The sequence below is a fragment of the Prinia subflava genome, chromosome 12, assembly GCF_021018805.1.
Source record: "Prinia subflava isolate CZ2003 ecotype Zambia chromosome 12, Cam_Psub_1.2, whole genome shotgun sequence".
Classification (NCBI taxonomy): Eukaryota; Metazoa; Chordata; class Aves; order Passeriformes; family Cisticolidae; genus Prinia; species Prinia subflava.
The window spans coordinates 8,848,911-8,873,980 of NC_086258.1; the positions used below are offsets into that span (position 1 = coordinate 8,848,911).

The 25,070-nt window shown below is 41.3% G+C and overlaps 1 protein-coding gene across 2 annotated transcripts; it reads left to right on the plus strand.

Moving 5' to 3' along the window:
* Window positions 1–914: 914 nt before the first annotated feature.
* Window positions 915–24,798, plus strand: QSOX2 (quiescin sulfhydryl oxidase 2). Of its 2 annotated transcripts, none has more exons than XM_063409208.1 (12): window positions 915–1,488; window positions 6,260–6,360; window positions 7,551–7,599; window positions 8,703–8,811; window positions 9,017–9,107; window positions 9,969–10,114; window positions 10,650–10,793; window positions 12,498–12,627; window positions 14,472–14,594; window positions 15,279–15,429; window positions 18,914–19,102; window positions 21,177–24,798. In XM_063409208.1, the coding sequence occupies exons 1-12, from the start codon at window positions 930–932 to the stop codon at window positions 21,725–21,727; spliced, it is 2,343 nt and encodes a 780-aa protein (XP_063265278.1). In that variant the 5' UTR covers window positions 915–929; the 3' UTR covers window positions 21,728–24,798. The 2 variants fall into 2 exon arrangements, with proteins under 2 accessions (XP_063265278.1, XP_063265279.1); XM_063409209.1 differs by having other exon boundaries at window positions 8,706–8,811.
* Window positions 24,799–25,070: the final 272 nt, after the last annotated feature.

The window sequence follows — 25,070 nt, forward strand, 5'->3', positions numbered from 1 at the left end:
TGTGTCTGAACCACTTCAGATTTAATGGTCAAATAAAAGAAAGGGTCAGGAAAAGGCAAAAGTAGTAGAATTTTACTCTTGTACTGTTTGTGGGTTGCTGGCCACAAACAATGATAAATTAAGTTCTAACCCTGAACATCCCCGATGGGCCTGGAGTAAGAATTTAAACCCCTTTGTCTCCTAGTTGTCCTTCAAGGATTAAAAGAAGTGTTTGTGAGCAGCAGAAGCAAGATTATCTTTTCAGAGACCTCAGTCTTTCATTATTACGTTTTAAACTCCTCTGAAACCCATCTCTGGGGATGATGTTAGGTTTCTGCATCTCATTAACATAATGAAAAACCTTGAGCCCATATTTAGAAATTAAAGGAGACTTCCATACTGGGCTAGAGCTCTAAAAGGTGCTAAAATCCATTACTAGTGCACATCCTGAATTTATGGAAAGGACAGAAGTTCTATCAGACCGCCTACACACAGCCTTTTATCGGAGCTTCGGTTTGAGGAGAGAAGGCTCTTCCCTGCCGAGAGAGGCACTCGGGGATGAAAGAGCTCTCGACCCAGAGGCTGCCCTGCTTTCATCTCTGCTCAGCGAGCACATTCGTGAAGTTAAACCGTCTCTTTCTCAATTGTCACATCAATTTGGCCACCGGGTGATCTCACAGGAGGCCAGAGCACCTGGCACAGGATTGTGTCCCGATGGCTCTGGAATATCTCCGGTGAGGGCAACCCCTTCCTGTGCGTGGCCACTTGTGACGAGCGCTTTTCTAACACTTGCAGCTTGTCGGTTGCTCTCTGTTTCACGGATCGAATCAAACATGAAAGAATATTCTTTTTTTAATAAAAATTTTATACATTCCCTATTTCGCAACGCTCAGGGGACACCGAGAGTCCTTACTCCCCTCAGGGACACCAGAGGGGTCCCCGCTTCCCTGATGCACACGGACAGCCCCGTCAGGGACACGGGCAATCCCCGCTCCCCTCAGCGGACACGGGACGGCTCCCGATCCCCTCAGAGAACACAGGGCGGTCCCCTCAGGAACACGGACAATCCCGGCTCCTCCCCGGAGCACGGGGCAGCCGCCGTTCCGCTGAGGGACGCGGGACACAGCGCGCTCCCCTCGGGGCTGCCCTCAGGCCGCGCCGCCATGGCCGGCGCGTTGCTATGGCGCGGCCCCGCCCCGCCCCTCTCCGCGCGTCCCAACATGGCGGCGGCGGGCGGGGGCCGGCGGGCGCTGCTCCCGCTCCCGGTGCCGCTCCCGGTGCCGTTCCCGGTGCTGTTCCCGGCGCTGCTCCTGCTGCTGCTGGCGGCCGCCGCCACTGCGCGCCTGTACCGGCCCGGCCACGACCCGCTGACCGTGCTGACGGCCGGCTCCGTGCGGCCGGCGCTGCTCAACTCCTCGGCCGCCTGGGTGGTGCAGTTCTACAGCTCGTCCTGCGGCCACTGCATCGCCTTCGCGCCCACCTGGCGAGCGCTGGCGGGGGACGTCAAAGGTGAGGCTCGGACCGGGTCACCGCACACGGCCCCGCCGGCCCGGCCGCTGTCCCGCGGCCCTTCGCGGCCTCCCGCCGTGCCCGGAGCCGGTGCAGGGCCGCGGCGGTGCCCCGAGGGGCGCTGGGCTGGGGGACAGCGGGGCCTCGGTCACTGTGTCACCTGTGGGCCGTGCCACGTGTGGCCGGGGGTTGTGTGAGCATCACCCTCATCCTCTGCCCTGGTGGTGCTTTGGTGTGTGAGCATCACCTTCATCCTCTGCTCCGATGTGTGAGCATCACCCTCATCCTCTGCTCTCGTGGTGCTTTGGTGTGTGAGCGTCACCTTCATCCCCTGCTCTGGTGGTGCTCTGGTGTGTGAGCATCACCTTCATCCTCTGCTCTGGTGTGTGAGCATCACCTTCATCCCCTGCTCTGGTGTGTGAGCATCACCTTCATCCCCTCCTCTGGTGGTGCTCTGGTGTGTGAGCATCACCCTCATCCCCTGCTTCGGTGGTGTTTTGGTGTGTGAGCATCACCTTCATCCCCTGCTCTGGTGGTGCTCTGGTGTGTGAGCATCACCCTCATCCTCTGCTCTCGTGGTGTTTTGGTGTGTGAGCATCACCCTCATCCTCTATTCTGGTGGTGCTCTGGTGTGTGAGCATCACCCTCATCCCCTGCCCTGGTGGTGTTTTGGTGTGTGAGCATCACCCTCATCCCCTGCTCCGGTGGTGTTTTGGTGTGTGAGCATCGCTTTCATCCCCTGCCCTGGCGGTGCCACACAGCCAAAATAGCACATGGGACAGAGCAAGGGGTGGATGGTGGAAGCACACCTCCAAATTAAAGGTTTTGAAGGAATCCAGGGAGAAAACATCACCTTTCAGCTGTGGGTTTGCATGGAAGTGTCCCTGTGTACCCGAGGTTTGTTTAGGCTGAACTCTTGAAGGCACGATGTTTATCTTCTAAATGTTTTGTAAAGAGAGCAGCTTGTTTCACAGGATAAACAAAAAATACTGTGGTACTGGAGAGGCCGTGCACACACTTGATTTATATCTTGCAAATTCAATGTACTGTGGATGGGCTCAAAGGGGGAAAAGGACCACCAGAAAATAATACAAGAATTAAGCAAAGTGAGAACCAGGTTTTCAGATTTATCAATTACTGACTTTAAAAGTAATGGTGGCCTCCACAGCTTGTGCTGAGGGACCTGCCTTGCTGTCTCTTAGCCTGTTCAGTTTTTTGGCAGGTGCTGAAGTGTTTTACTCTATTTGTAGATGTAAAGAAACAAACAGGCCCCTGAGGTATCGATTAAAGTTCAGTACTTCTGCTATGGAGGAAACCTGAGATCAGATTTGTAGGAAATATTATGCTTAATATAGCAGTGTAAAAGGCTTTTAAACTACTCTTAATTTCACATTTCACCCAGGAGGCATTTCCAGGATAGATACAGCAGTTTTAATGCACTCATGATTTCTGTTTGAGAGGGACTGAAGAGCTCTGGCTGTTCTGTGACACTCTGAATAGCATTAACAACTCACATGAAATGAGAATATTCGATGTACATTTAGAGATATAGAGATGGAAACCACCCTAAAATAGGTCCTGATGAACTCATCGCACGCTGAGGAATTGTGATTGATGAGCAAACACTCAAAAGCAGAGGAACACACAGCAGTCATGGTTTTCAGAGCACTTCAAATGCTCCTTACTTGCATAAGGGGTTTGTTTATAAACCAGTACCTTTTTTTCTGTTTAATTTGCATAAGTTTATGTAACATTTTCTCTGCTGCTTTAATCTGCTCGTGGCCAAAATAATATTAGAACTTTTCCTTCTTTGAAGTAACAAGGAGGTCTTTGAGCACAGCAGTGGAGAGCATGAAGAGCCCAAAGTGGCCAGAGCTTTGGTCAAAATAAGACAGGGATTTATGTAGGATTACAGCAGGGTGATACCTTTGTAACTTGTAAAGACTTCTTCAAATACACATTTTCTTTCTCATCTGCAGACGTGGTAACTGCAGATGCTGTTATGCACTTGTATCACTGCAATCAGTTAAAGGCCTCTCCTTTAATCCATTGAGTTTTTATGAAAACTCTCCATTTAGAAAGTGGATTTTGAATGTTTGTGGACATTGGCACAACCAGCCAATGCTATTGGCTTCTGGTGTTACTTGTCAGCCAAATGTTTCCATTTTCAAGCTGGATGAATGGATTTTAGGAGACTGAGAACAGTCACACTTTTCATTGGTAGTTTCATCAAAGAAACCAAACCCAAAACATTTTCCCCACTTCATCTGTCTCAGCATTTCTTTTTCAAAAATATTTACTCATCTGCTAGGATATTAAAGGATATCCTTGAGGATGCAGATTTTACATTAGGGAACTCCTAGAACACTGGGGTTATGTTTGCTGATTTGATATACAAACAAAATCCAGTTAAATTGATGCAACAGCTTTGTCCAAAAAGGCCTGTATTAATAGACTTAATTTTTATTTTGTTTCTCATTTAAATCTTGGCAATACTACCATTGCAGACTTCACAGCAGAACATAGTCTTGAAAAATAGGATCAGTGTTTGCCTCTGTGTAATTTATGCTTTTATTTTGATACTCCCCCTCAGAACAGTGCTGCTGCTTTTCTAATCACACATTTCATTTTACTACAGCAGTGGCCAAAGTGGCCATTAGAGTTAATTATCCTTTTTCTGTCTAAAAGATGATTAAGTCTATCCAGCAAAATATCCACGGGCTGGAATTACGTGTAATAACAAACTCTTGGAAATGCCTCATAGGACAACCTGTGAATTATACACAGAATCAATTCACTCCTCAGGATTTGGAGTAACTGTCCAAATTTAGCAGGTTTTGTTTCAAATCCTGCAATAATTATTTCCTGCACGAAATTGTTCTTTGAACACATTTGGTGGGGAACTGCAGTCACCTTATCATGGTTCAGGAAACAGCCAAGTGTCAAAATAGACAATTCTCAAGTAGCTGTGAGAGAGGTGCCTGTGATGAGCCTTTTGCCTCCCTGACTGAAACCTCCTGAAGGAAAACACCCAGGCTTGTGAAAAGGAAATATATTCCTTGTAATTCAAGGTCAATGCTGTGGCATTTCTCACGTGGGAGCTTTGACCTCCACCTGCAGGATTCCGGTTTGTCCAACACAGTCCTGTCATTCACTGGAGCTTGTTTAGCATAAACAGAGATTGTACTGGTTAATGCATCCCTCATCTGATCTTTCACGTCGTTTGTGAGTCAGTATTTCAAACCCACTAATGCTAATTTAAAATTAATCAGTATTTTAAAAAAAGCCAGCCCAGGCTACAGTGCCACAGTAACTCCAGAGCACTCCAGTAATTCCAGCATCCCTTGGAGAGGAGCAGCTCCGTTTCCAGCAGCAGGAATGCTGAGCAGCACATCCCAGCTGGTGCTCTTTAACCCTGGGGCTGCTTTTTTTGCATTGTGTTATTTGCATTGTGTTCAGAGAGCTCCTATTCACGGCGTGGAGGAGGATCCAGACAGGTGGAAAAAGGAGGAGGAGTGGTGAAAGTTGAATGAAGGAGATAACCAGAAGCCAAACTTTTCTTTTGTATTTTGCATTTTGTTGGATGAAATGGGCTGTTGTGTGCTTTGTGCTGCTGTGAATGGGTGCCCATCTGCTCCAGCGTGGTTTGAGGGCTCTCCTGGTGCCCGCTCAGCTCTTGGCATGTTCAGCACAAACCTCTCCATCAGCTGTCCTGTTCTCCAAACACAAGTAAAGGTCAAAGCTAAATTTCAGAGACCAGAACTGTCTCCATCAGCCCTTGAACTTGATGAAGCATCGTGCTCTTTGCTATAAAAGGAAGTTTAATTTTAGTGCTTTTTAAATTTTATTGGGAATTGTGGGGGACTTTCAAATTCTGCCCACGGCTGGTTTGATTTAACTTTGCTTTTAAAAGCAGCTGTCTAAGGATTCTCTTGGAGTGATTCTTCCTTAAAGTGATTGCTGCAGCAGAGCCTGGCTCACAAAAGATAAATTCCCAGCAAAAGGAGAAGGAAAAATCTGTAAGTTAGTTGAAAGCTTTTATTGGAGTTATACAAGCGTATTTATGGAAATCCTTGAACTCTTGTGGGTATTGCTATAAGGGAAGGTCAGAGTGATGCTCAAACTCAACCACTAAACACTCTGGTTAAAAACTCAGGTATTTTTTGGAGGTCTAAGTAATGTATTTCTGAACAATACTGTCAGATAAATACAGCTTTCAGCAGACACTGCATGAGCTGGGGGTTGTTTGTAATTTTGAATCCTCTGAGAAAATTGTAAGTCAGAGAAAAAGCAGCTTGTTAAAAAAGCTCTAATACAAGGTGCATCAAATTTATGGGTTTGTAATTGACAGCCATGTGGATGAGTAACTGTTGGATGAATTTTATTCAGTTATACACATCCTGCATGCTCTATTTTATGAGCACAGCTGGTGGGAAAAGCTGAGGAATTCAATTCAGTCCCTTGCAATTGTTGGGTTTGCCCTGATTTCATCTTACTGGATTCACCCCTGCATTGTGTGCTGGGATTCCTCTTATTTAGGTGCGTGGAAAACACTGATGCAGCCAAGAAAAACAGGGAGGTTTTAGTTATTTTAAAAATCAGTAGATTGCATTACACTGGGGGATGGAAATGAATGGCAAATGAGAATCGACCCAGGGCTGGATTTTTATGCCACTGGAATCTCTGAGTCCTGTTGCTGGTTTCCATGGGAAGCAAGGTAATTCATCAGCTGGGATCTGTGCTGAAAATTGAAAGATATCTTTGTTTGCAGACTGGGAATCTGCAATTAGAGTTGGAGTGCTGGACTGTGGGGAAGAGGGGAACTATGAGACGTGCAAAGAATATGGGATCCACTATTACCCAACTTTAAGGGTAAGTGGCAGAACGTCCTGCTTAGGCAAATGATGCATTTTTTATAGGAATTAAACTGTGTAACTCATTGTTCTGTAGCTGGAGTTTTGCTTTGCTTTGCTGAGAAAACTGCAGAGTTGATAAAAGATTAATTTGAGGGCGTTTTGCTGAAAGCAAGAGCTGAGGCAGCTGTTTTGAGCAGTAATTCAGTTCTGAATCAGAAAAATTCTTATTGAAAGAAGATATCATTCTGTAAAGTATCATGTTATCACATGTATATTTAGTTTTAATAGAATTATTAGATAAAAAACATTTGTAGTAATATTTTTCAAATTCAGATGTTACTGGATTATTAATAATGTTTTTCGTTTTGGTGTGTGAAAGTAAAGGGAGCACATTGAAATTGCCTCAGGAAAGCAGCTGATTGAATGAAAAATTAAAAATTTACCCTTGATGGATCCTTCACTATTTTTATGATTAATTTCATAATATTTTTCATAATAAAATGCTTAAACTGCCTTTTAAAGGAGATGCCACATTAGCCAAAAGTATTTGCCACTGTTTATTTTTAAGTCTAAATGCAATTTTTACCTTCTCAGTCAGTCTGTATTAATCACATTATTAAGTATGAGCAGAATGTGGTGGATGGAGAGGGTTGAATAAACTGTGATGACAGGAGAGGAAACAGGAGACATTTCAGTGTAGGATTTGTGATCTTTTACCCTGATAGTAAAACCATTATGTTAATTTTCTTTTACTCTCCAAAGTTTTAGGTGTGAATTGTGATATCCTCTTTATTAAACACTGAATCTTTTCCATTTTATTTTTTGTAACAGAAGGCAGCTAAGCTCCCTTAGATCTCCTGTTTAACCACTGGAGGGAGTTGGGAAAATGTGAATAATGTTCCAAGTACACACACAGTTGGTAGCACTGATTTGGTGATCAGTTCATTTGTGTTTGGGTTAATGTTTGCAGTACAGGATCAATACACACCACTGAATTATGCATTAAGGTATTTTTCCTCTTGCCCTCAGGTAGGTGAGAAGCAGCTTTTTGGAACTCATAGACTAAGAGGGAAAACTGTCTCCCAACGAGATAAATAAAAATGTTTTGTAGTTAGAGCTGTAAAAGCAAAAACTCTTGAAAGCTGTTTTTGTTCCTAAACTGGATTTTTTTGTCTGATACAGTGACTTTTCTTTTCTCCCACGCAGTACTTCAAAGCGTTTACAAAGCAATTCACAACTGGAGAAAATTACCAAGGTAAGAACATTTTCATGTAAGAAATTCCCAGAGCAGTTTTCCTGTCAGCCAGGGCTGTGTCACACAAAATCCCATTTTCTGTCAATTCCTTTGGACAGGGATGGGGTGGACACTAAATAGCTCTTTAAGGCAGAATATTTCAAATACTCTATGAAGTGTTAATCAGAATTTCAGGCAGGCAAAACATTTCTTCAAGAGACTCAGGGATAACATTCCTGTTCTTTTCTAATATAGCTGTTAATTTTCACAAACACCTTGTTAATTTTTTTTTTAATCCTTTTTTTTCCAGCACACTCCTCATCAGCAGGAGATCCAATTTGCTCAATCCTGACTCGGGTGCCTTTTGATCCCTCAGCCACTTCCCAGCATCCCGAGTTGGGAGAGCTCCCATTCAGAGGGGGACTCCCTGAAAATAGGCTTATCCCAGGGTTTGACAGCATCACAGCTTGAGGTGGTTTGTGTGGGACAAAAGTGATGTTGTCCCTTTCTGTGGATGAACATTTCAAAGGCCAGAGGTCAGAGGAGAGACCACCTGCACCATTAACCCTTCCTGTACAACAGAACCTTAGTTTTACCTTTAGGGCACTGGAAGTATTTTCTGTCTTTTAATGTGGTTATTTTAAAGCAAATAAAATATTCTCACACTTCAGTTATTTCCTCCTCTTGTTCCATGGCTTTGTGGCCTCTCCATTTGGTAGGAATGATACACCTTGGCAGATTTTAATTTGTGGTTAATATCCTGCTGAAGTTGCCCACAGCAGCTCCTATGAAAATATTCACATTGAGAATCAAGCATTGTTTGAAGAGAAAATCAGCAATGCAGGCAGATGGATACATTTGGAAAAGTGTTGAAGTTTTATTAATTTTGGGGTGGGATGACAGCTTTTAAATTCCATCTCACAGCAACATTAAAATGAAATCCTACAACTAAATCCTTAGTTCCTTTTCTTCAGCCAAATAGTATGCTGGGCTTTAAGTCTGAATTTGAAGCAAAAACCTGACCCAGAAAAGCATGAAAAAACCCACATGAGCAGCAAACTTTCATGTGAGTCATTTTTTCCCAGTTTTCTGAAGGGCTGTGTTTTTCTGGAATGTGTTCTCAGCAGGAGCAGATCGAGAGCTGCAAACGCTTCGGCAGATGATGATTGACTTCCTGCAGAACCATTCCCAGGAGGGGAGACCTCCTGCTTGCCCACCACTGGATCCACTGTTGTAAGTTCCTTGTTTTCAAATGTGGCTGCTCTCTGTTTACTCGGTTAATTAAATAAAATGTAGAAGATTAAAAATGAAGTGAGGTGGTTTTTTTTCACTACCCGTTCTGCTATGAGATTTTAAAGAGAAATTCCATGGGTGACAGTGGGTGTATTGCATCCTGTAAACAACATTACAAACAAAATTACTTTTCTTTTCTTCAAAGGTCCAGTGATTTCCCATCTCTTTTTGACAAGAGCAGCCACCACTACACAGCCATTGTGTTTGAGAGCAACAGCTCCTACGTGGGCCGGGAGGTGAGACTGGGCATCATTTCCCCACCTGATGAGCCTGCTGTTAGCTCAGACAATTATTACTTTTCTCTTCTTGCTGAGATCTAGGATAAATAAAGAAAAAAAATTCTATAATTATCCAAGCATAATCTGTGTGGAAACATCCAATGTCTGCAAATTGTTTCTAATTAGATTTGATGCTGAGATGGTCCAGTGTCGTGAGTGGAGGAGATTGTGCTGCCAAAAGTGGGAATCACTTTGGGATCAGGCTCCTTCCAGACATTTGTTCTCTGGAAGTTGCTGTGGTGATGCAAGTGGGCATTACTGAAGAAATGTGAAGGTTATAAAGTTCTTCAGCTTTTTGTCACACTCTGTTTTTATTATCTACAGTTAGAGGGGAAGACAGAGTCATTTGATGAACACAAAGTGGAGTCTGCTTTCAGAACAGAGTTCTGAAAAACAGAACATTTTTTCACTGAAAAAATGTTTACTGGTGTCATGTAGTATTTGAGCTTTATAGAACAGTTTAGCGAAACAGAAAATAGCATTGTTTTCATGTTTACAACACAAAATGGACAAACCCTCCCATACTGCTGAAGAAAAGGAGGCCATGTGTCATCACTGATGGAAGAAAGGAGGAAAAGACCAGAACAGACCAAGAAAAAATAAAATAAAAAAAAGAAGATAGGAGTAATGATTTCTAGAGAAGAGTAAATCTTCTTTAAGTGAATTTGTTCATGTGCATGGAGCAGTCATAGCTGCACTTCCTGCAAACTGCTTAATGATGCTCTTAAAGGATGATGCACTTCTGTTTATGTGTCCTGTCCTGCAAGATTGGATATTCCTTGAACAATGTCTAATTCATGGCATCCTTTCATCCCCCAGGTTACCTTAGACTTGATCCAGTATGAAAACATCGTGGTGAGGAGAGCGTTGAATTTTGATAAACCTTTCCTGGAGAAACTGGGGGTCACCTCTGTCCCCTCGTGCTACCTGATACAGCCCAATGGCAGCCATGGATTAATTAACAAGTGAGTAATTATCTGTCAGAGGGTTATGGGGAGGTTCACTTCACTTACAAAAATGTCAGGATTTGATGTCCTGACACCTCATCAATATGTTGTACTGACTGAAGTTGGGTGTTCCCTGTATTATCAGTAAAATTTGTACTTACTTTACTTTTAAAATGCTTTTACTTCCACTGTTGCCTATTTACAGCTTTAATTTATTACTGTGATACTTCTGAAAGGAAAAAAAACTTTGGAATAAAAGTGGGAAAAATAAATGAAACCCCAAAGTTCTTAAAAAAAACCATTTCTTGTGTAACGTGAACTGACATTTGGATAATCATTTGCTCTTATTTTGAATTTCACACCCCTAATCCAAGTGATTTGTTATTCATAAATTGAACATTATTTCTTTTCTGTTTGTATCAAAACAGGCCATGCTGTACTAGGACTGTAAAACATAAGCCAAAGTGAATATCTTGTTGTATAAATACATTTATTTGCTTTGAACATTCATTTAGGCTGAGATTAAGAGTGATCTCTCTTTGTCCATTTGCAGTTTGAAGCCTCTACGGTCTTTCTTTTCTTCATATTTAAAGTCACTGCCAGGTGTAAGGAAAAAACTCCTTTTGCCACTGCAGCTGCCTGCTCCAGAAAACAAAGAGGAGAGCACAGAAATCAAGGCGTGGAAAGAGTTTGATAAGTAAGTGATGCCTTGATTTTAATAAATTTGGTTATTAAAAATTATCTACAGCTTTTTCCTGCCACATGGGAAGCTGTGCTGTAGTTTATTATAAAATCCTCATGTAGTTCCATATTTTACTTCATTTTACTCTGCTCAGTTCAGTTGTGAGCAGCTTTTCAAACAATCCACAGGTGAAATTACTGAGGTATTTTGATTTTAGCAGTGAATGTGTGCACTGCTCTGGAAGGAACGATTTTACCAGAAATGTTGTGAAATACTCAATTGCCTTGAAATTACCAAGGACTTTCCACCCACTGCCTGAAAGAAGTGATCAGTGTCCCTGAAAAAATAAATTATAAAATACCAAGCTGTAAGATATCTGTAGGAAATTCTCTGTGTGTGCAATAGTGAAACACTGCCCACTGAAAAGGGCTCATCAAATGCAAGTATAATAGAAAATACTAAAGTCACTGGAAAAGATGTTTATCACCCCAAATCCTCTGAGGTTTATCTTCACCCTCTTTCCCTCTTTGAGAGAAGGATGCAAAGCCTTTGCAGAGAGATAATCCCTCAGCATCTTTAGATGGAAAAGATGTGGGGCTGAGAGCTTTAATATCATACTTATTTTCCTTTCACAGACACTATTAGTGTCATCTTCTTTCAGTGACTATTATAAAATACTTTATATGGAACATTCTGTTAGCAAAACAACTTTGTTAAATTGAGCTGCTTTCCAGCAAGGCAAAATCTTGTTGACATGAATTTCCACCCCAAGTATCTTCTAAATAAGATCCTTTTGGAGAACCTCCTGCATTCCTGTGGATGTCTCCTTATTTAAGAAACTTGAAGCAGAATTTTGCTGTTTTTTATAATTTAAGTGAGTACTTTATTAATTAAGGAGATAAATTCAGACTAACTCTGTGGCTTAAATTAAATTATAGATGTAGTATATATGATTATAGATGATTCTGGTTTTTAATATGTTCTTTCCTGCATGTTATTTAGGAGGTGGGAGCAGCCAGGTTTTTCAATGATTGTTTTTTAAATCTATTTTTTAGCAATAATACTGCTGCTGAACTCTTACAAGAAGTATTAACTCTGAAATTCTGTTTGTTCAGTTGCATTGCCTGAAAAGCTCTGAAAGCTGAGGCTGTGTCCCTGCTGCATTTGTACTTCACAAAGGGAGTTAGTTATGAAGATATTTGATTGTGAGAAGGAACTTTAAAAATGTTTTATTTGTTTTACTTGTACCTGTCAGAACTCTTGTCTTAACAGCTGCTGTGTTTTAACTGGGAGGTGAAGGAGCTGCAGTAAAACTGCTGCATTTGGGAGAGGATTTCTAATTCAGTCCTTTCCAACACACTGAAATTTTCAGTCTTGTTTGCACCCCTGCCCTATTGTTCAGAGCATGTCCTGATTCTCTTTGTGGTCAGCCCAACAGAGAAGCTGTAATTTCCTCACCCCAGGGCTGTCATTTCATGAGAAGGTAAAGCTGGCTGGGAGACAAAAAACTCAGTCAAATATTAAAAAAACCTTTTTCATGTGTGCTTCTGCCTCAATTGTCCAAACTGTGACTCAGAGCTGGGCAGGACTCAGCAATCCCTGTGGGGTGGCAGTGCTGGGGGGGGGGCTTTAATAACACCTCTCATCAATTTTACCTCTAATTAGTGAAAAAGGAGTGGCAGGAGCTGCCAGAGCACCCAGGATTGATTTGTGTTGCAGGTCCAGGCTCTACATGGCTGACCTTGAGTCAGGATTGCATTTCCTGCTCCGGGTGGAGCTGGCCACGCACAGGGCGCTCGAGGGGGCTGAGCTGAAAACCTTCAAGGACTTTGTCACCATCTCTGCCAAGGTAGGCACTGCTGGGCTTTGATTATTTGTGAAGATAAAGTGACTCCACCAGAAAATTTATCGTGGGGCATAAATACTCTGCAAATGTCTTGCACAGTGTTTGTGTGTGTGCATCCTCAGTAGCTTAGGAAAGAGTTTGGTGGCTTTGTTTTAAAGGCTATTTTTGAGGTATTGTTTGCTGTTCTGACATACTTACAGGGTTAAAATGCAATTTAATTTCACCTCAGGGGGCTCAGAATTAAATAAAGCATAAGTAGACTGCAACATATTGAATAAACACTGTAAATATAGTCCATTTATCAGATTTTCAGGATAAGTAGCTATTGTAACTCAGTGGGATTAAACCAACCTTTGTTTTTCATTCTTGACTTTGGGATTTCATTAATGCACACTTGGCAAATGCTGTTCTGTTTAGAGATGTTAGTAGCTTCTGTCTGAATTTTGAATATAATTGAGGTACTGATTTTAATTAAATAGGTATTCAAAAATAACTGAGCTATTGAATATAATTGAGTATTTAAAAATTAAAAATACTTAAGTGTTACATTTGCATGAAAAGAAAATATACGTAATATAATGTGATATGACTTGGAAAAATTTAAAATAATTTTGCTTTATAATGCCGGCTTCCTAAAATGACCAATATATCTTTATTTTTATTCACTGTGTAGCTAACACTATGTTTTATTTTTGCAAAGTGAATCAATAACTCTTAAGGGAATAACAAGGCCTGTATGAACCATTTCCAAATATCTGGGTTTATCTGAAAATCAGACAGACAGCTCCTTACCCAGCCAGCTCCCCCCTGCAGCCATCAGAGGTCAGAAATCTCCAGCTGGCCTCATTTCTTTAAGAAAGTGTGGTGGTAATCTTTCCATCATATTATCCCTAAAACATCCTCTCTTCTTCCCTGTGGCTTCTGGCCAGCTGATGCCATTTGATTCCTTGGTATTGGTGATAAATTTGGAATGTTCTCTTTTAGGTTCCTGCTCATCTCCACCTGCCCTGTCCCACCATGGGTTGCTGTCCTTTATTTGCTTTTTTTTTTTTTGTCATATAACACTTTCCTCTCTGCTCTCATTCATATTTTCAGGTGTATCTGTTAGGAAAATTTTAATATTCCTCTCCTGTTTATAGTGATGGTCAATCCAAAGGCACTGAGGTCTCTGATTCCCTCCGTGGAAGATTTTTGTGACTGAAATCTTTCTCCCTCTGGAAGGGCCCTAAAGAATGGCAGACACTTGACTTAATTCTGTAATAATTCCAACCCTCATTAAAGCAAAATACCATTTCTGCTGTAAAATAATGATTTACAGTTCCTCACATTCATCTGCCAGGCTCCTGTGAGTTCTGAGTTAAGGATGTCCCTGATTCCAGGTCACTTTGGAAATCACTGTTACACATGGAAAGGAAAATTTTCTTCTGGATAACAGCTCCTAAACTTACAGAAATCTGACTAAAAGAACTATTTTTGTGACTGGTCTTCCAAAATGAGAAGGATTTCAGCCTCTGTTTCACTGAGGTGTTTTACTCTGTTTTGAGCAATGTTCTGAACTGAATTATCTTAATGTGAAATCCTAAATAACATCAAGTTGTTCTGTAGCATTCCTGCCTTCTTCATTTTTAACATTTTGCACAGAAAAACTTGTTGAATTTTGTAAGCAAAAGCTGATGTGAGACATCTTTTTATTGAAAGCAGAACCAATAATTAATTTGCTCCTCAGAAAACAAAAAGAAGCATTTTACAGACGGCAAAAACATTTGGATAAATCCAAAAGCGTCTCGCCGCTAATGAGATTTGCGCTTGAAAATATTTTCTTCTCGTTTTGTTTTGATTTTTCTCAGCTTTTTCCTGGCCGTCAGCCTGTGGTGAAGTTGTTAGAGACCTTGCAGGAGTGGCTGGTGAGCCTTCCATTAGACAAAATCCCTTATGATGCTATCCTGGATCTGGTCAACAACAAAATGCGGGTAAGCTGTTCCCAGTTCCAGCATAAAACAGGGCATTAGGAAAGGATAAGATTCCATATCAATCTAAGACATCACTTACTGCTCCTCCCCCAGGCATAATGGAGGTATAAGAAGGTTAAAATGAAAATAAAGTGAAATCATTAGCAGAAAAAATAAAAAACAACCCACATCCACACGAAGAAATTGAAATGAGAGAATTGAAGCGCACAATCCTGGCTGGGTTTTATAATGAGCAAGCAATACTTGGTCCCTAATGTCATCCCCAGGGATGCAAGATTCCCAGAGGATATTTCTGATTTTGCTGTGCCTGCTGTCAGCAGGATTCTCTTGAAGGTCAGAGTTTAAATCATGGGAAATTTACCCACTGAAATGTGCATTATTCCTGAAGAGTTTCCCCAAATAGTCTCTAATTTCCCTGTTGGAATCCCATCCCACTTTGGCAAATTCCTGTGATAGGGTTGTCTTTGCACAGAACTTAACAATTTCTTCCCTATTTCTGGCTGAAATTTGGAAACCTCCTGTGTATTTTAGGAAGAGGAGAGAGAAAATCTCACACTGGATTTCAGGTGCAGAAGGAATGGGTTTGTTCTAAATAATACTGAATTTTACAGCAGTTGAGGCTTTGCACTGTAAATCATGTACCCCTTATAGAGTAATAGCTTCAATGCATCTCTTTTTTTGCAGATTTCTGGGATATTTCTCCCCAGAAAAGTCCAGTGGGTTGGCTGCCAGGGCAGCAGACCAGAGCTGAGGGGTTACAGCTGCTCCCTCTGGAAGCTGTTCCACACCCTCACTGTCCAGGCTGCCCTGAGACCAAAAGCTTTGGTAAACACAGGTGAGCAGCAAATATTTGGGGGTTTTTTTTGGTGTGTAAATCCTCAGAGAATCCATTTGTGCAGGAGAGTGGCTGCAGGGCTGCACCAGCAGGGGTCAGAGCTTGGCTGCAGCAGGAAGGTTTGGAAATGTGTTAAATAAAGTGTGTGGCCCTAAAGCTGGGGGTAATAAAGCAAAAAAAGGAAAAAAAAAAAAGAGAGAATTTCAAACAAAAAAATTTTGAGCTCCCTGAAAAGAGATGGAAATAATTCAGGTTACCTGAGGGAATAAAATTTGAGGAAAATGAGGTTTAACCACTGTTCAGTAGCTATAAAAGACATACAGCCATTAGCTGATCCTTCTGTAATTTTATTTCTTAAACACTGAATGTTTGGACTGTTTGGTGGGGTTTTTTTTTTTTCAGCTGAATGTACCTGTCATTAATCCCTGCAGTGATTTACTACTTTGCCAGCACTCTGTAAAATTGCTCATTTTTAGACTTGCAGCATCTTGCGAAGCTGGGTGTTAATATTCTGGTGATGATTCCTGTTAAAGAAACATGCTGGTTATAAAATCCATTTTCTTCACCCAATGAGAATAGAATCACTCATGCTAAAATTTTGGGGTTTATTTTTGCCAGGACAGTACTTTTTCAGTTACAGTTCTATTTAGTTTTGATTTAAATCCTTTTAAATGTCTTTTCCAAGGAATATGAGAATTCTACACGGACATCATAAAACTCAGAAATTTTCAATTTACCAATTATTGATTGTATGTTAAAAAGGATTTTATTATTTCACATTATAGATCAGTACATTTGTCCAGCATTATTTGCAGTCAGAGTGAAAACCCTTTAAATCTGAATAATTCTCCTGCAGAACAGGCATTTTTTGATAGCAGATCATTCTGCTGCTGATTTTTGTTTCTCTCTTTGTTTTGTTTGTTGTTCATGGGGCAATTGATTGAATTTCTTTGATTTAGTGCATTCACTGCCTGGTGAGTTTGTGGGATTTGTGCTGGATGATTTTCAGCAGGATCCTCCACAACTTAAATTTCCCCTTTTAGTCCCAAAGTGTTCTGGTTAAATCTAAAAAAAAAACCCTTAATATTTAACTACACAAAATTTCACCTCAAATTCTGTGTTTCAAACATGAGCCTGAAGTTAAAAATCCATTGTAGAACCTGAGAACTCTTTGGCACAGTTAACCCTGGCTGTAAATCGGGCCAGATATGTGATGATCACTTCTTATGGTGAAAGAATTGGGTCAGTCTGAGACTGTGGGATTATGTCTTGGGAGGTTTTCCTCTCCTTATTGCTTGTTTAAATCCCATCTACTAAAAAGCATGATGTACTCCCTAATCCTTCCCACCACAGGTAGGGTTTTATGCTTCTTGTCCACTTTAAAGATTAGGGTTACCCTGAATTGCAGTAGTTTGGGAGGAAAGAGAAAAGGAGGATTACACAATGATACATGGCAGATGTTAATAGAAGATTCATCTCGGGGCTGATAAAAGAAAAACAAACAAAATGAGCCATTTTGCAATTGTTTTCTTGCTGGAGCAGATGTATTTTTCTTGACCGTCCCCTCTGCTCGAGGGCCTGGCACTCTGGGTGAACTCCCCGTGGCTTTGTTGATAAAATGATTTTATTGGGTTTTATTTGATACATTTGAATGCTGAATGGGGAAATTTGAACCTGCGGTGGGAGCAGCAGGAGGGATCCAGAGGAACTCAGGACAGAGCTGCTCACACCAAGGATGTGTAAAATCATTGAAAAAATCATTTCCTGAGCACACCAATTGCACAAAATGGGATTTTAGGTGACAGGATGTGTTGGTGTGAATAAGACAGGCTTGTGGATTTTATCATAAATTATCTGACATTTTTAAATCTGTTGCTGAATTTGACAGATTTCCCCAGAAAATGAATTTTCCAGGGTGTACTATTGCACAGAAGAAATTAAATTTGTGTATGAATCTCTTGTTTCTCCACAAAGAGATGATTTGCTACTTGTGTTTGTTGTTGTTGGTTTTTTTCCTAAATGAATATTTCAATATAAAAGGTAAAACTGTTCTGCCTGAAATTCGTATCAACTTCCAAAATCATTTCCCAGCCTTTCTTTTAATGCAGTAATTTAATCTGCTTTAATCTCATAGCTTTTATTTATGCATGTCTGTTCAATCACAGACGTTGAATGGCTGAGGAGAAGTTGTTTTTAAGTGGTTTTTTTGTGCTTTAAAGTCTTCTTTTTGCTGCTGTGTTTAAGAATATCCTGTTGTTGTTGCTAAATAAAGGTGTTGATGACAGATTTTATATATTTCCCATATCTATGGCAGATGAGTGCCCTGATAATTTGGGCAGGTTTGGCTGATTTTTTTTCCCCAGAAAACAAAGCAATAGTAAATTACTCGTGGTGTTCAGCAGCAGGAGTCTGTAATTTGATCAATCTGCACCATAAAATGTGTTTAATTTGACAAGCGTGTGCTCGTGGTAACACACAGGACATTTTTAAATACATTTTGACATAATTTACTGGGTCAATTAAGCATGAATCAGGAATTCTGTGAGACAGAGATGAAACCATTAGGATTTCAACAAATTATATCAGGTTTTCAAGGCACTTAGAGATGTGAGGAGCTACCTGGTGACACAAGAAAGGCCACAGAGTTCTCAACCTGTGCAGGCCTTATCTTCCTGCTGAATTAATTATTCTTTTGCTGAATTAATTATCCTTAGTGTGAGAGTGTGAATGTTATAGGAAGAACCACATATTTGTGTTTATTTTAGGAGGAATTCCTGCTTTATTCTCCAAAGTGTTGCTCAGCAGCTGCTCTGTGCTTTCAGTGCCTGCCAAAAAGCTGTGGAATTAATAACTCTAATGAGATTGTGGTGCTCTTTAATTCCTCAGAATTGTGGAGTAACAAACAGCCCTCACAGGCACCTTGTGCAGGACTCACCAGAGGGGGTTTCACTCCTGATTTTTCAGTAACAAAGTCGCCATAACTTCAGTGCCTGGGCGTGAATATAGAGGTGAATGCAGAATTTAAATATTCATTTAGTTGTTGGGCAAAGAGCTTGGAGAAAGTCTCTAACTCCACAGGAGTTGTGACATACAGAAAGTGTGAGTTTTGCATAGTTTAACCATTTTGCAATGTTCTCTGATAAAAATAATGTCTGGTTTTCATTAACTAAGTTTGGTTTTCCTCTCAAATTTGAAGATACTCTGAAAGCAGAAATTCTGCTTTAGAGACCACTTGACTTTTATTTGATTGTGGTGTTCAAGGTAGCTCTGAGCACAATTGTACAGGAATTTGTGTATGAATCTGTATGTATTGATATAAATTGGTATATTGGTACATAATCTATGTATGTATTGGTATAAACAGCCACTTCAAACCCCAAAAGTGATTTATTTCAGATCAAATATCAATTCCATGGAGCAACTTCTTCCTTTCCTTCTCCCCCACTTCACTTTGCTGCTGTTGGAGCTGTCCCTTGTCTTGCAGGTCTTGAGGACAACCCCCAGGTCGTGCTGCAGGTGATGAGGGGATACATCCAGCACTTCTTTGGGTGCAAGGCTTGTGCTCAGCACTTCGAGGAGATGGCCAAAGAATCCATGGATTCTGTGAAAAGCCTGGACCAGGCTGTCCTGTGGCTCTGGGAGAGGCACAACGTGGTGAACAACAGGCTGGCAGGTAAAGAGAGAAACTCCTGAGGCAGAGCTGGTGGGGAGTGAGAATCATCATCCTCAGAGCTGGTTTATTCTGGGATTTTACCTGTGAGGCTCTTTCTGGAGCACAAATCAAAGGAGCAATTCAGTGGATAAAAAATAATTATATTTCTTTCTGTACCAGTTTAAGGTTAAAAGCCGCCTCTGTTCTGTTTTGTGAAATGATGGCAATTGAACAAGAGGCTTCCTCGGGAGAAAAGAACCTCAACTCTTGGCAGATCAGCAGCTGAATAAAATAAAATTACTGTATAAAGGAAATCTGTGCCCCTTCCAGCTCTCTGTTTTCAGTTAGACTGAAAGTGCTGTTAAAATACTGGTTGTGTTTAATCCATTCTGTTATGGAGGTATCAAGTAACTAAAGCACTAAAGAAAATTGGTTTCTCTTTGCACTAAATCCCTGTCTGCTGTTATGGATCTGGGTAATGCAGCATTAGTTACAATTTAAATATGCTACATTGTGTTCATATTATGTTCTTGCTGCATTCCCAAGATTTATGAAGAATTAAACACTGTTGTGATTACAAACAGTTTGCCTCCTTTCTTTGAGGAGAAAAGAAGTAAATAATAAGAGATTAAATAAAAACATCCCCTAATTTTGGTTCCTATAACAGGCAACTCCTGTGGACTTGGACTTGCTAAGTAGTGGAGCAATGCACTTATTTAGAACATTAAGGTATTGGAAAACTCCCATGGATATTGATTTAGGTGATGCAGCAGCCAGCTAAAATACCCTTTTAGGAAGAAGTATAAACACACTGGAATAAATAATAATGTTAAATTATGCTTTTTCAGTTTGCTAAAATTTCTCTATGGGACAGTGATGTATTTTCATCCTTAAAAGCTGCATCTGTATTTGTGGTGCTGAGTGAGAAAAATGATGTTTGGTCAATGAAAACACCTTGGGGTGGGGGTCAGGATATGGCTCTGCCCTATTGAATTATTTATTCCCTGTTCCTTTGGAATGCACGGGATTTACAGCATTTCCCTCTTTGGCAGGGAAACACAAAGTACAGGGAGTTTTGTGTTTGTAACCTTGCTGTAACACATTTTGTTTCTGCATTTTCTATTGAAGCAAATTGATTGCTGAGTGATCTTTAGGCTAAAAAAAAGGAAATTTGCTCTCTTGCTCGTAAATATCAAGGAGACAAATATTTTTAAATGTCTTTTGAATCCCTATTTTACCCAAAATCGTGGGGAAGTTTCCCGCTTTTAAAAAGAATAAAAATAATAAAATGAGAATAAAATGCGAAATGATTATTTCTAAAATATTTTAAGTGCTAGTGCACTAATCAGGTAAATAAATTAGGGGTTTTACCAGGAGATTTCTTTTCTAAAGATTATCTCTATTCACATTTTAAAATACTGGTTTTTAGAGCAAAGTGTGAGACCAGCTGCAGCATTTAGCTCAGAAATGTGGCCAGAGCTGTGGGCATCTGAAATGTTAAAATTCTGTCTAATTCAAGACAATGTTACATATTTAAAGATTTGTTTTTTAGCTGAAAAAGACATCTTAAACATGAACATGGCTTTTAAAATACTGCAAACAGTTTGTTCTGGTAGTGATGCAGAGCAGTGGAAAAGCAAGCTTGGGAAGGAATGGTTCACAGCACAGAAACATGAAAATATCTGAGTGTCTGGCCTTGGCTCTTGCAGACCAGGCAGAAAACAGGGATTAAGGAGTGAAAAGAGCAGTTTGTTTTGCACCATAATTCAGGTTAACCCTGCAGGGCCCGGGCAGTTGTGTGTTCCTGCCTTCTGAAAGCAGCAATTGCAGGATTTGGGGCTGGGGTTGAAATGCTGCAGAGAAAAGGGAAATAATTGTGATTTAGTGTTTGTGTTTTGAAATGTTTCAGGTTAGAATTGATGAGAAAACTTCTAAATTTGTGATTGTCTTTGTTTAATTCAATTATTGTGCTGTGGCTTTTTATGCCAGCCTCGCTGAAAGTGGGAAATACTCCCCGGGCAGTGACTGATGCTGCAGCTTTCCCACTTCATTCCTTCTGAATTTTTTCCATTTATATTTTTCTCCTCCCAATCAGGCGATTTGACTGAAGATCCAAAATTCCCCAAAGTTCAGTGGCCGACTCCAGACATTTGTCCTGCATGTCATGAAGAGATCAAAGGGCTGCACAGCTGGAATGAGGAGCAAGTCCTGCAATTCCTCAAATCCCACTACAGCAGCGAAAATATTCTCTATAAATACACCGAGAGCCAGAGTGACCCCAGTGACAACGAGCAGGGAGACACGAGGGAGGGGAAAGACAAAACCCTGCTGAAGAACTCGGGGGGAAATGGAGAAAATAAACTCCAGGATGAGGAAAACCCAGTGGATCCAGGCTCCAAGGTCTTAGAGAAACCGGTGGGGAATGCTGGAGCTGTCCAAGGTAGCGGCAAAAGCGCAGCTGCATCCGTGAGCCTCAAAGGGACCAGGCAGGCTGTGTCCTTCCTGGGGATTGGATTTTCCAACCTCGACATGAGTCTGTGTGTCATCCTCTATGTGGCATCCTCCTTGTTTTTAATGATCATGTACTTTTTTTTCCGGGTGAGATCCAAGCGCTGGAAAGTGAAGTATCACCGTTCCTCGGTGTAGGAGCTCTCGCTGTACGTGGCTGTTGGGTCCCAGACACAGCTTTAATATTTATGATCAGGGATTTTATATGCAGTATTCCTTATTTCAGAGCCCTTTCTTCCCCAGGCAATTCCCAGGTGTTCAGCTGGCCTCGAGATCCCCAGGCTTTGCCCAGGGCCACGTCAATGTCCTCGCACGGGAGCGTTGCATTTGGCACTTAAGAGTTTTCCATGACTTCCCACCAACATCCTTGACTCATTTCCAGAGTAAACATTGCATTATGCAATCCACTGTGCCTGCTGGAGAAGGAAATTGGATATTGTTTTGTGTATTTTCAAGTCAGGTGTTTTTGTTTTGTGGTTTTTTTTAATTCATCCAGAGCTGATTTCACCTCCCTGAGTGCTGAGTGGTTCCTCTGAATGGTACCTTGGCTCTGCTTCACTGGGAGAAGCAGGAATTCTCATGGGTTTTTTCAGGAAACAAGAGTTCTCTTCTGATTAAATCAATTCTAAACCTTTGTGACTTTCTGAAATATTATTTACATATTTAAAGTAGACAGCATTCCATGTTCAAGTCATTCATCATTCTCTGGTGCATTCCAGCCAAGGGAACGTGTGTGTCCTCACTAGGGTGAGAGGTTTGGGGCACAATTAGCAGCCTGATTCTGATTGCTGAGTAATTACAGTAATTACCCAGGTAGAAGCCAATCCTGATGGACTCTAGGAAAGGAAAACAATGTTTTTAGTGAAGGACAGCAAGATTTGTGTCACCATGGCAGAACAGATTGGAAAATCTGCGAATGTTGAGTTTGTTCTGAATTTCTCCATCACAAGAGAGCAACCAACCCCTCCCTTGGTGTTTCCAGCTCCCAAATGGGTGAGGCCAGAGCTGCCCCACTCTGGGATGTGCCAGTTCCCTCTGCAGGTCAGTGTGGGGTCCTTGCAGTGAGAAGAAGCCATGAAAAAATTAAAAAATCATCCTTGGGAGTAGGAGTTGCTGTGATCCTGGCTGGGGGGGATAATTCACGTCCTGGATAGTGAAGTTTATAATCCTATCCAATGTAATTGAGCATGTTCTAGTTATCCATTACCTAATCTTTAGTTAATCCTAATAGGTTTTGGCCTCAATGTTTTCTCGTGGCGGTGAGTTCTCCAGATTAATTATGTTATATAAAAAGGCTTTTCCTTTCAATTCTACATTTGCGACTTCTAATTTAATTGAATGATTGCTGGCTCTTCTCTTACACGACAAGGAATGAGGAGTCCCTGGCCAATTCCCTGGATTTATACCACTGGAGTGTCCTCCTCTGATTTCCCTGAGAAGCCCCAGCGTAGAAAGTTTGAACAAAAAAGCACAAAAACTCCACAGGGTTATTTTTTCATAATCAAATATTCACAAAACCGAGTATTTCTGATGTGTCTCTGCAGCATCCAATAGGAATAACAAAATTGAGCTGCAGAGATTCACTGTCCTTTGTAGCTTAAGTTAAAATAACACCCACATAGAGAAAAAATTTCTGGGGTTGCTGTGAACCTGTCAGAGGAAGAAATCTCAGTTCCCATGACCCTGTTAATCCAACATTCCTGCAGAGGGGCTGGGTCTGTGCTTGTTAAGACCCTCAGAATTCCAGGTTCTGGCACAAGGAGCCATCCTGGGTCTTTCCTCTAGAGGAATTTATGACTCCCATCCTTAGAGCAGCTGGGCTGGGATATTCAAACACCCTGGAAGCACAGGAGTGATCCAGGCCCAGCAGGGCCCTTTGGGTTGGGCTGGGATCCAGGGACAGATCCCAGGGCAAGACTCATTCAGGGGAGAAAACCTGGAGATTCCACACAGAGTTTTGGAAATGGATAACTCTGGGCTGGCCTGATGTGGGCAGCTGTTCTCAGCTTTAAAAGAAAATCCAAACACCAGGAAAGCCTAACCCAGCACAGCAAGGTTGGATCTGGAAAATGGGGCCAGTTAATCCCTTCTGTCAGTATTGCACATTCTCAGGTTGAAATTCAGTCATTATGGCTGTTGTTCAGAACTCTAACAAATCCATAGACCTGGTTGCATAAGCTTTGACTCATTCTGCTCATTTATTGTCTTTCACATGAAAGCAAAAGGACTTGAAGGTTTGTAGGGATGATCTTGCTATTAAAGACCAGCAAATGTGGGTTTGGAATAAAGTTTGGGGGATTTGCTACACACATTTAACTTCCACATTGCTGTGACCCTGCTGCAAACACAACAAAATGAATCAATATTCAAACTTCTGTGGCTTTTTTTGTCTCTTCAGAGTATAAAAGTATGAAATTAATGAAATTAGGATGTCGCTTGTCCATGTTAGTGCTCCAGCTCTTGCCAGTGAATCAGCCAAGGCTTTCACTTCAATGTCCTCATCTGGGAAGGTTTTCTTGACTTTAAATTCACTTGAGTAAATCTTGCTTTGCTTGGGTTTATTTTTGTCCTTCTAATGACAAATTACACCATTTTATGTCTCTGTAATGACACAGTCTGTGCTGGGGGATGGGTGATGATGGCAGGAAAGTGTTCCAGGTTTAAAAATTGTCACCTCCTCGATCTTGGAGGGTTCATTTGTGTGGTGTGGTGTCCACAGAGGTTCCTCAATTCCACTTCCCTGTGGGGATCGTGCTGTGCTGGGAGCAATCACTTGGCCCTTTGTAATTCATGGAGCTTTCTTTGCTCTCGGGACATTTTCAGATAGGAAACATTAAAATAAAAGGAGTAGAATGTGCCAGGAGAGACAAAAGTCTGCGAGTGCTGAAGAAACCTGAAGAAGTTTGTGAGAACTCCTGATTTAAGTTTCCAGCAGTGCATCCATCCTGCTGTTCCTGCACAGACCTGGATGGAACAAAGGTCCCAGGTGTGGTGTTGCACATGAGGTGTTGAAAATAGTGACGATACCATTTCAGTAATTTAAATGTTCTATTTATTTAAAGTCAATAACTTGACATTTCCGAGTGTGTTCTGGTTGGGTTGGGTTTTTACTGTCTCATTCCTCTCTGGGAAGGAAAAGTGACTGTTTTGTACTAAATTGTAAAATAATGTGCTTGTTTGAAATAAACTGCAAACGTTTGGGCAAAGTGGATGCGTTTGGGCTTTTTACCTGTGTTTGCAAATTGGTTTGAGCTGAACTCTATTGCCAGGACAGCTCATGAACAACATGTCCATGATAAACCAGATCCATCCTCTTGGGGAGGTGTGTTTTTAAACCCAGGCTTCTCAGGAATCTGCTAACGAGGGGAGAGAAAATAAACCAGGAAGAAATAAAAGTTAGAGTGGGTTGGTTTTTATTAATGGTTGGTTTTTATTAATGGCAGAAGCCCAAGTGGAGAAGGCCACGGGCAGAGCTGGTGCC

What these genes read in the sequence shown, in the direction of transcription:
- QSOX2 (XM_063409208.1), top strand. Translation starts at nt 930, where the DNA reads ATGCACACGGACAGCCCCGTCAGGGACACGGGCAATCCCCGCTCCCCT. An exon ending in GCTGGCGGGGGACGTCAAAG is followed by an intron (nt 1,489 to 6,259) that starts GTGAGGCTCGGA and finishes CTTTGTTTGCAG; the next exon opens with ACTGGGAATCTGCAATTAGA. An exon ending in CCACCACTGGATCCACTGTT is followed by an intron (nt 8,812 to 9,016) that starts GTAAGTTCCTTG and finishes TTTTCTTCAAAG; the next exon opens with GTCCAGTGATTTCCCATCTC.